The 10,951-nt window shown below is 43.8% G+C and overlaps 1 protein-coding gene across 3 annotated transcripts in view; it reads left to right on the top strand.

Annotated features, from left to right (window-relative positions):
* Positions 1–422: 422 nt before the first annotated feature.
* The window catches only part of LOC132243196 (prostatic acid phosphatase-like), a 26,191-nt gene continuing 15,662 nt past the window's right edge, over positions 423–10,951 (top strand). For all 3 annotated transcript variants that reach the window (XM_059728787.1, XM_059728786.1, XM_059728788.1), the window contains exon 1: positions 423–580. In XM_059728787.1, the coding sequence (XP_059584770.1) occupies positions 467–580 (114 nt within the window). In that variant the 5' untranslated portion in view covers positions 423–466. The remainder of the gene's footprint in view (positions 581–10,951) is intronic.

Below are 10,951 nucleotides of genomic sequence, written 5' to 3'. Positions count from 1 at the left end.
GGAGCTTAAAATACAAATGAAGGGATAGGTGAGCTGAGGTGGGGTAGAAAAAAAGAAATCTGAAGACTGACCAACTCCTTTTTCCTCCACCCCATACTGCAACCTGGAAAGAGTCAAAGCACTGAAAAACAGAAGCAACACAAAGTTACAAAAAACTGCAAAAGAGGTTTTTGGGGGGGGGGGGGGGGAAGGTATGGGGAAGTAGCTCCCTAATTTTTTTTAACTCTCTCTCCAAAAAAAATCAGTGGGGGAAAAACAAAGCTACTACTGGCCTATTAGATAGAACGTAAACAGTAACCTGAGGAAAACATATTAGAAACAGGTTTATTGCATAAGCACACCAAGATCCCCGTGTATTTGTAATGTACAAAAAACAGTTCCACCCCTTTTATAAGTGCACCTTCACTTAAGAGCTGTTAAACCCAAGGAGTTACTGTAGCTACAGAGCTTTCCTGACTGCTGCAGGATGGCAGTGACAAAGCCTGCATGCAGGTCCAGGAGTCTGTGTTTCACTTGCAGTCTTCTCTTCGTTCTGCTTCATCAAATTGTGGCAAAAAGAGAACTGAAGTTTGCAGTTTTAGTAAGTAACTGGCCTCTTCATTTAATCATGGCTAATGATTTTAGTTTAGTCTGCTCCTTGAATTGATTAAAGTGTAAACTTGCAATTCTTTTCTGTACAGATTCCACAAGAGAAGTGGCAGGCTCTTCTGTGTTTAGTGAATTAAGCCTCAAAGGCATTTCTTAATGAAGATAAAATACATCAAACTGTAGAGAATTTTTCTTCTAACTTGTGGGTATTTCTCTTAGATATGTGCTTAAAAACATGAATGATAGTCAAAAGGTCTGACCTGTCCTTTCTACCTTCTGTGTATCCAGGCTTACTCTCTTTCTGCTTCAATTTCTCTGCTTGTAGAATCAGCGATACTCATCCTTCCTCTAGAAGCTTCAAACTTAAATTAATTGATGTTTTGAAGATACTCTGATATCTTCAAACTGAATGCATCCTAGAAGTTTAAGCATTTTATTTCTTAAGATAACTGAGTTGGCACAGCAATATGCAGAAATGCATAAAGTGACACTTATTTAGAGGTGTCATGTATGTGCTGATTGAACTATGGTTGATTCAGAAACTGGCTGCAACAATTTTTCAAGATCTGTTTCTAGTTTTAAAGTGTATAGAGTACATTGTAAGAGCCTTATCCCCAATAGAATCTGGAGGACTTCCTCAGTATGAAAGTTAGATGGTATGTTTTAGAAGTAAAAGTCAAGTGGTGGCCTGTCGGCCCTTATATACACAAGAGTGGTACTGATGAAGAACTATGAGGGTGGTTAAGCCGATTGCCTAGAGAGGCTGTGGAATCTCCATCCTTGGAAGTTTTTATAAAAGGGTTAGACAAACACGGCTGAAATAGTTTAGACAGAGATTATTATGCTTTGAGCAGCAGGTTTGACTACATAACCTCCTGAGGTCCCTTCCACACCTATTTTTCTATGATTCTAAGATTCAGCTTTAAACATTGCTCCCAGTACAAAATCCTGTCATGGAATTATTGTTTATAATAAAGAATTCTGGCATTTTTAACACATGTAGAGCAAGAGAGTATGGCCTACTCTTCCCCTCCCCCATACTATAAGATTTGTGCCAATTTCTGATCTTTTGTCCCTTGGCCTCTATCAGCTGAAGTTAGCAGAAGTGGACTAGAATCCAAAACTTTTAGTGAGAGCCTCTTCCTATACCCAATGAAGTTACCAGGAGAGCTAATCCAGAATCTTGCAAAGTAGAAACTGGAGTTCTATTTTCAGCAAAATATTCAACATATACTTTAGTAGATGTGTGGAGCAGTATCTTAGAACTGTATCCAAAGAGTGAAAGAGAAATAAATACATCAGATGTCAGGCAGATGGCATCCTTTGGAGAATGAACCTTTAAAAGGGAACAAGATTTGATCAGATGGCTGTAACTATGTTCCACAAATTGGCACCTGACTTTCAGAAGCACTCTCCATCTTCAGAATTATAACCTTCATATCTAGGAACCAGCTTCTTTACTACTTTTACAGCCAACTTTTCCCAGCTACCGAAATAGAATGTAGCACTTCATGTATTTCTAGGATAATTTACAAAAAAATGTCGCAAAAAGAAATAACATAATAAAGAGAATACTCATGTAAACTGTTAACCTCAAGTAAAGACTACATTATTCAGGCATCTCGGTGACCAATTGGCTATACAATTCCTATAGGCTTGGTCTTCTCAACAGAGTACATTTCCATTCTTCTGGCATGGCTTTAGTGTGTTTAGCTTCGATCTTAAATTATATCTCCTGGACTTACTGATTGAGATTTCATGGGAGTTGAATTGATAGCACAAACAAACTGGACAGAAACTGGCCCTAAAAAAATCCATTTGATCAGTAAGGATGATCAGGCTATAGTCACTGTGTCTCAGGGGTAGGATTAAGACACACATCTGAGGTAACTCAAGTTGTTGTTTTTTTAGTTGAGCATATGTGATTTATTGCTTTTTCTATAAGAGAATATCTATTTCTACAAAATTATGGAGAGAGATAATGAAGACCATTCCCACCCCTTTTCTTTCCCTCAGGTTTCTAGCTGAAGTACACAATATAAAATATATATCTTTGGGGGTGGGGTGGCTTTCCTTTTGCTCACTTCCAGGACTTTCCTAGGGTCTGGAAAGATGTCAGGTTTTCTTCAACTAACTCCCACTTTTATGCTGACTTGATGTTTATGCTGACTTTTATGCTGAGGAGCTGTAGTTGCTTTGTGCTTTATAGGCCATTAGTCCTTCTGACTGAATAGGAGTAATTTAAGTCACATTGTCAAAATGCTACTTTAGCTTTTTTTCTTACATGTAAATGTTAACTGCCTTAACTAGAACTGTTGTTCACCACCCTCAAATGAAGGTCAAACTAGTCCCGATAGAAAACTGGATAGAATTAAGAAAACTATATTAGGGAGAAGTAAAAGCCTACGGCTCCTAAATTATTGGATCTATGCAAATCAGTTTCACAGGCTGCATCTACACAAGATGTTTACTGCAGAGCTGCCTAATTAGCCTGGTGGCAGTCTCAGTGAGCATGTCTACATGGAATGTTTCAAGCACAATAGACTAAGTCTACTGCACATTAGTGCAGCAGGCAAAACCCATGCTAATGTGCAGTAGAATTAATCTACTGCCCATTAACATCACAAAAAAGTGTGCACCTGCGCTAATGCGCAGTAGCACCAATAACTGCACATTTAGTACCTGTAATTACAGGTACTAAACTTAACACTCTTTAATTGCAGTGCATTAATGAATATATAGATGCACACATGCAGCCCTATTAGACCACAGTAAACTAATTAACTCCACTGTAGGTTAGTACTTGTAAACACAACAAGTACTATCCTACGGCAGTTCTTTAGCGCACAACAATGTACCTATAGATGCTGATGGGGGATAGCTGGGGCATGAGAGTGCTCCAATGCGGGGTTTGCCTGCCATATAGACCTGCACTAAAGCACCCCTGTGCCCTAACTAGCCCCTTCGCAGCACACTGAGCTGGGTCGGAGCAGCCCCAGGCTGGCAGGTTGCCCCCCTCAGGGTCCCTGCCAGCCAGGGCTGCCCTGATCTAGTTCGGTGTGCTCCAGTCCCAGCCACATGCAGCCCAGGAGCAATAAGCTCCAGCATGATATGCACTGGAGTTTATTGCATCGCATCAATGTCATGTGTAGATGCACCCACAGAGCCATATCCTCCCTTCCCCCATTATGAAAGGGATTATGTATTTAGAAAGTCATGTGGCTTCTGAGGAGCTGTAGTTGCATCACATCCACCTTGTTGCAGCATAGGATATGCAGTACTGGAGATGGAGCAGAGGAATGAAGCATAGCAACCAAGGACCCTTGTGCACAGAGGGCCCCAAACCAACCAGAACCTTAAACAAACATGTTCTTTCACTCCATGGACTTGCTAGTAATGGCTGTGTAGCTAGTTTCATTTCTATGCTGCTTTTACTTCCCCTATGGTTGAAGTTATAACATACTTGGTGTCCCAACATGACCCTTCTGTATGAGTTAGCATAGCACAGAGTGAGTGCATCTACATGTACATATTAAGGCGAAGCAATAAACTCTGGTATATATCACACTGAAACTTACTGCTCCTGGGCAATGCATTTACACATGCACCCGGGATGACAGCACATTGAGTTGGGTCAGAGCAACCCCAGGTGGCAGAGGACCTGGAGGTCAGCCTGTCAGCCTATGGCTGCTCCGACCCAGCTCAGTGTGCTACAGAGGGGTTGGATGGGGCACGAGGGTGCTTCAGTATGGGGCTAGCTGGCAGGCAGCCCCTGCACTGAACCACTGTCGTGCCCCAGTCATCTGTGAAGGAAAAACTCCACAGCAGGATAGTATTCGTAAATACACAGCATTTGTATTTACATGTACTACCCTGCTGCAGAGTTTATTAATTTCCTGCTACCCAATAGGACTGCACATGTAGACATTGAGATATTTACTGCAGAGCTAATTAGGCAACTACAGTAAATGTCTTGTGTAGATGCGCCCAGTCTGTGTCAAAGGCTCAGAATTATTCAGAGCAATATATTCAGTATAACAATGCACTTGCTAGTGGAGAATACTATACACCGTGGATATTCTTCACCTTTATATCTTTTTCCCTTTTTTCCTGAATTCTGATTTGGCACTTAACTGTTTTGGAAGAGCAGGTGATAGGTACATACTGTCACAGTATAATAAGCAAGCCTATATTGGTCATCATCATAGCTGTTGGAGCTATTCATACTTAGGGTTTTGGTTTTGACTATGGGTGGAGAGATAAAAATTATATACAGAAAAAGAAGGCTAAAGAGGAAAGAGACAAGAAAACGACAAATGTGAAGTAATTCTAAACCTTCATTAGGACAATAATTTGTCTACCTCTTCATTTACTTGTGAAATTTAGCTATCTTAACAGAAGGAAAACTGATGGTTGCTAATGTGCTCTACATGGTTTGACAGACATACTTCTACTTGACTTCAAACTAACACAACTAACTATATTTCTCTAGGCATACTTTATGGTCAGCACATTTGAGGGCTGATCTATGTTCCATGGTTTTGCAGAAAATTCAGTTTCTGCCAACAAAACTTGAAAGTGTCCACTCATTATTCCTTTGGGGCAGCAGAACCCCTGATTTCTGTCAGCAGAACAATACCAGCTCTGTGAGCAACTGAAGGCTTCTGTCAACCACACAGCAGATGAAAAAAGGCATATGTAGAGACTCCTATGCTTTCCAGGAACTGTTGTGGCCTTTTTAACAGTTGTTGCCTCCATTTTAACCCATACTAGAAATATGTTTTAGTCAACCTTGAAGAACAGAACCACATTTGAGGTTTATGAGTCTGCATAAGGAGTATTATGAACTAAGGCAAGGGTGGGCAAAATATGGCCCACAGACCAGATCCAGCCTGCCACAGTGGGCCCAGCCCAGGCATGGGGGGGGGGGGGGGGGGGGGGGGCAGTTTGGGCTGTGGCATATGCAGCTGGTCCCACCACCCCGAGGGGTAGAAGTGCCATCTGGCATGGAGCGCAGACCACCCCATCCCTGCATGCAGTTCTCGTGCACATGGAGAGCTGTAGTCTAGACTCTATGGGGCCAGATAGTATAGAGGTGGAGGGTCAGTGTGGTAGCTGGACTCAGCTGGTCAGCAGTTGCCACAGAAGTGGTTCCTTTTGGCTGCTACTGCCAGTGTCACCACCGTCAGACCAGTCCCATGGGCAGGGGCCAGCCACCGCCCCGCATGTCTTTGCAATGGGTGCCCATGGAACTGGCACCCGTTGCAAGGACATGCAGGGAGTGGATTGTGGCTCTGCCCTGGGCCCCAGCCCCACACTGTCGCCACCCTGCCATCCCATCCCTGACCCAGCCCCACCCACTCATCCTGCTCCCAGAGACCACTCCTGCCCACTCATGTCCTCATCCCATTCTCCCAGCCAAGCATGCCCTGCCCATGGGGGTCCTGACCAGGCTCAATGGAGACCTTGCCCACCTGCCCACTATGTCCAGCACCACTGACAGTGGATGCAGGGTAGATGGGCCCAGAACCAGATAGGATCAATCGGCATCTCCCTCTCCCATTCCTCCCTGCCCCACCTCGCCCCGCATCCCCTCCCTCCCACCATGCTGGACAATGTAAACAGTAGGCCTGTACAAATAGGGAAGTATTTGATTCAGATTTGGCCGATTCAAAAAGAGTGACTTGATTCAGTGATTTGAATCACTGTCCCCATTCAATTTGGCCGAATCAGAATCAGAGATTTGGCACTGATTCAGAGATTTGGATTGGCCGGGAAGAGGCGGCTCCTCCAGCTGTGCCTGCCTCTCCCCGGGTTGGGGGAGCCATGGGAGAAGCCCCCACGGTTGCCCTGCCCTGCCCAGCTGCATCCACTGCCCAGCCCCAGCCTCCCAGAGCTTTAAAAAAAAGCCCTGCATTCACCAGCTGCAGCATCAGGGATCAGGGCCTTTGAGAGCTTGTGGCAGAGCCCCCTTGTGCAGTGCGGGGCAGTAGGGGACAGCGGGGATCATCCCCCCACCCACCTGGTGCCCACACAGCAGCTGCCCCATGGCTCGGGTGCAGTGTGGCTCAGCAAGGTTCCACGCACTGTCTGGGAGCTGGGGCTGCTGAGGCTGAGTGGTGCCAGGCTCTGGGTGACTGCTGAAGCCGCCTCAGCTCCCAGAAAGTGCACGGCGCCCTGCCAAGCTATGCTGCACCCGAGCAATGCAACAGCTGCAGCAGGGGTGCCAAGTGGGTGGGGGATGATCTGCACTGCTCCCCACTGCCCTGTGCTGCATGGGGGCTCTGCCACAAGCCCCCAGAGGCCCTGATCACTGCTGCTGCAGCCAGTGAGTGTGGGCTTTTTTTTTTAAGTGCTAGGAGGCTGGGGCCAGGCAGGGCAGCCCTAGGGAGTTCTCCCGCAGCTCCTCTGGCTGTGCCTGCCTCTGCTCAGGTGGAAGGAGTCACAGAAGAAGCTGACCCCATCTCCTGCCTGGCCTAGCCTCCCGGCACTTTAAAAAAAAGTCCCACACTTACTGGTTGCAGCAGCATGGATCAGGGCCTCTGAGGGCTCGTGGCAGAGCTCCCCCATGCTGTCCAAACCCCTCTGCCAGGCCTCAACAGCTCACTAAAACTCCTAAGTGGCCCTCTAGCCCAAATAGTTGTTCTCCCCTGAACTGAGGTATACTACAAACCCTGCCACTGCAGCTGCAGTAGTGAAGCTACCAAATTCTGACTTGCGTTAAGGTATTAAACTGAAGCTGGAAGAAACTAAGGCTGAAGTTACATGTTACACTTAGACCGTACTAAATGTAAGGAATGTTAACCAGTGTTGAAGTTATAACATGCTTTAAGTACTCGCACATTAAGGGTTAATACCATTTCTTGCCTGTACAGCTCTGATTTGCCATTAGAAGGCAAGCAAGCAGGGACATGGCTGGGAGCCAGGACACCTGGCTTCTATCCCAGCTTGGGGGGAGGAGGCATTGGAATAGTGCATCCTGGGATACTGGAGAGCTGAAAATTGCTTATCTCAATGGAGCAAACTGACATTACCCTAGCACAAGCTAGGTAGCATGACCCAAAGTTAACTCTAACCTGGACTGGCATGACTTTGAAATGCTCAGAGAGCACTTAGCACAAGTTAATGGACTGTAAAATGTAAGCGTTTGCATGTTAAGTGGCTTTTAAAGTCTCAGTGTTTTAAGGTCTAAGTGTAACATGTAACTTCACCCTTATGCAATCTGATCTTGAGATGAAAAACTGAAAACCAAGACATTGTCTGCTTTGTGTGGACTTAAAGAAGTTTTTGCATCTTTCAGAAGAAAGCAAACCCTGTCTCTTCAAAAGTAGATGTAAAGTTTCTTTAGGTCCACGCAGTCAAAAAAAGGACATAAATATTTGTTTTAAATGTCAAGGTTTCCATACACATGCATATATTCCCCTTCCCCTTTACTCTGGTACTATGAATGTTACAGAGCACAAGCCAATGAAGTATACTACTACAGATCTACCATAACTTTAGTGACTTTCCATTAGTCAACCAAAAAAGGCACTCTTTTGGATGAAGGGGCTTAACCAACACTCACTGATGTACAAAAAAGTCTTTCCCTTGCTTTAGTTTTGAACAATTTCCAAAGTACCTCTTTGGAAAAAAATATATCTTCCAATGAAGTTGGAAAATTTTCAATTACATACAAGAAATTACAGAACTTCCTTTTAATTAGGAATTCGACCTTCATAGTTGGCACTGCCAGAAGCTTCCCCAAAAGAGCATATTAATCTGACATGAGGCTGGTGATGTGACAACTTGTCAGAATCTTATAGTCAAAGAAATATGTTTCCTTTTTCTTCACTCACCTCCTCCCTGCAAGGACCCAAGTGTCCCTCATTTCTTACCTCCATCCAATTTAATAAATCATCAGAGAACACAACTCTTTACTTAATTTTTCTGTTCATTATAGATGCACTAAGAAGTAATTCCAAAAAACTGTCGGAGTTTCCCATTTTATGAGAAAGAACATGTATGTTATTAAAAGTTATATAAACATGTGAAAAATATGATACTGAATATCGTATGCTGCTTTCGTTACTTGACAATAGGATCTCGGGATTTTTTATTTAAGGTTAATTTGGGGATCCCCTCAACACCCTTAAGGAAGATGTCCTAATGCAGGCATTAAAGCTGACTACAGCTGAGAGAAATGTTATTTCTAAAATATTTTTTGCCAAACTATGCAGTTTCAGTTTGACCAAAACATTTAGCAAATTTGAATTTTCTTGAATTGCTACAGGTAATAGAACAAATGAAATTTTAACAAATAAAAAGAATTTGTTTTGATATTTCCAAAACAAAATGTTTGTTTTTTTCATTTCAAATAATGTTCCACTTATTCGTGTTTTGAAAATATTTTTAAAGCTTTATTTTTCTTTTAGTTTTTTTCTAAAGTTTTTGTTTAATGCAAAATGAAATTTATTTGATTTATTGGAAATTTTGAAAAAAAATATTTCAGGTCAAACAGAAACAATTTTATCATTTTTTTATGGTTTGACCAGCAAACTAAAAAATAAGTTATTCATGTAGTTGTAGTAGTGACATCTACTCTGGCAAGACAAATATTGAACTTACCTAAAAATCCAATTGCATGTACCTGTAGGGACCCCTGATTTTTCCCATTTGTCTCACACACACTATAGCATTTGCTGTTTGTACATACATAGGCAGAAGGCTATCAGAAAGAAAGGACACAGTAAATATCACTTTTAGGGGAACAGCCAAACACTGCATGCTTGTGTTTACTATCTGAAAAATTATTGTAAATACCAGTACACCTAACAGAGAGTCTGTCAGATGTTGGGAGGTTAAATGAATATTTGTAAATCTTTCTGAGGTCCTAGGATGAAAGGTGCTACAGTAATGAATAGAGGTGCACCAAAATATCAGTCCATATTGGATTAGCACTGATAAAAGGAAAATTGACGTTATCCTGTTTTGTTGGCTGGTGTGTCTAATAATGTCACCAATAAATGTTGCATGCATGTGTACCGCTGCAGCATGCATGTGGCTAGGAATGCAGCCTGGCAGCTTGTAGAGCAGTGTCCGGCTGGTAAGTATGTTGGGGGGAAGGGGAGTGGGAGAAGGGGAGTGGGGGTGTAGATCAAGGCCCCCATAATGAGGAAGAGAGTGGGGCTGTGAAGGGACATGGGCAGGTGCTACCCAACCAGGATGGAGCAGGGCATGCGACAGAGCCACAGACAGCTCTTCCAGGCACATAGGGTGATGGGGGAGGCTCCTGCTACTGTGTGCATCCCTGGGGGAGGCATGGAGAGCATATGGCCCTGGATTTGTGTGCAGGGCAAGGGAGAGCTGCCCACTGTGAGCTCAGGGCCAGTGTTGACCTCTTCCCGGTCGGGGCGCTGGGCCAGGGCAGCGCAGGCAGCAACAGTGCTGGGAGGGGGACTACAGGGTGGGCTACAGCCACCTTAAAACTCCCCGTAGTGCCCTCTGTAGCCCCTCTCCCTACCCCCTACCCCCCCCCCCCCGATAAGCCACTCATGTCTCCATCCTGCATTCTGCTCTGCCCCAGCTGGGCAGCACCTGCCCCTGCCCCAGCACCACTCCCTCACTCACCATGGGGGCCTTGATCTGTGCCCCCCACCCCCACACTTGTTCCACCCCACAGATTTACTGGCTGGATTCTGCTCTCCAAGCTGCTGGGCTGCATATTGGATATTAGATCAGTACCGACTGATATGGCTGGTTAATAATCGGTCATCAGTATCAGCCAAAAAAATCTTTATCGGTGCACCCCTCGTAATGAGAAGTGGGTTTTTTTTGTTCTGTTTTGATAGTTAAGCTGTTTACCCATGCAGTTGCATAGTGTTTGATTTTGCCAAGTCAGAAAACGAGACAGATTATCTTCAATGAGATATAGGATACAGATTTTGGAAGGTTCATTTTGGTGCATCTAGATAGGGATGGCCTGAAAAAGGAAATTCAGAGCTATTCAGAGCTGTTGAGCACATTTATCTAGGGCTGACACTTTCTTCCTATGGTGGAAAAAAAGAACCACAAAAAGGATCAGATAAGGGCTTTGATGCATAATTCATGTAAACACATTCTGCATGTGCAGGTGCAATAACTCATGCATACTGCATATCAGAGGGACCAAATCTTAATGAAAACTTGGCCCCGCTGAAATCAATTGCAAAGCTTCAAATGATTGCAACAAATTGGAATTTCTTTTTAAGTCAATCCAAAAACTTGACTGAGTAGCTTCTTAAATAAAATAAATCATACTCCTTTAGCATGCCTGGTATATCAGAGGCTCCTGAAGGGCAAAACAAATTCCATTTTCCATCTAGTTTCAGAATTAGTAGAAACA

Source organism: Alligator mississippiensis, chromosome 5 (assembly GCF_030867095.1).
Source record: "Alligator mississippiensis isolate rAllMis1 chromosome 5, rAllMis1, whole genome shotgun sequence".
Taxonomy (NCBI): domain Eukaryota; kingdom Metazoa; phylum Chordata; order Crocodylia; family Alligatoridae; genus Alligator; species Alligator mississippiensis.
Note: the sequence above shows the minus strand (reverse complement) of the source record. Positions and strands in the feature narration are given on the sequence as shown.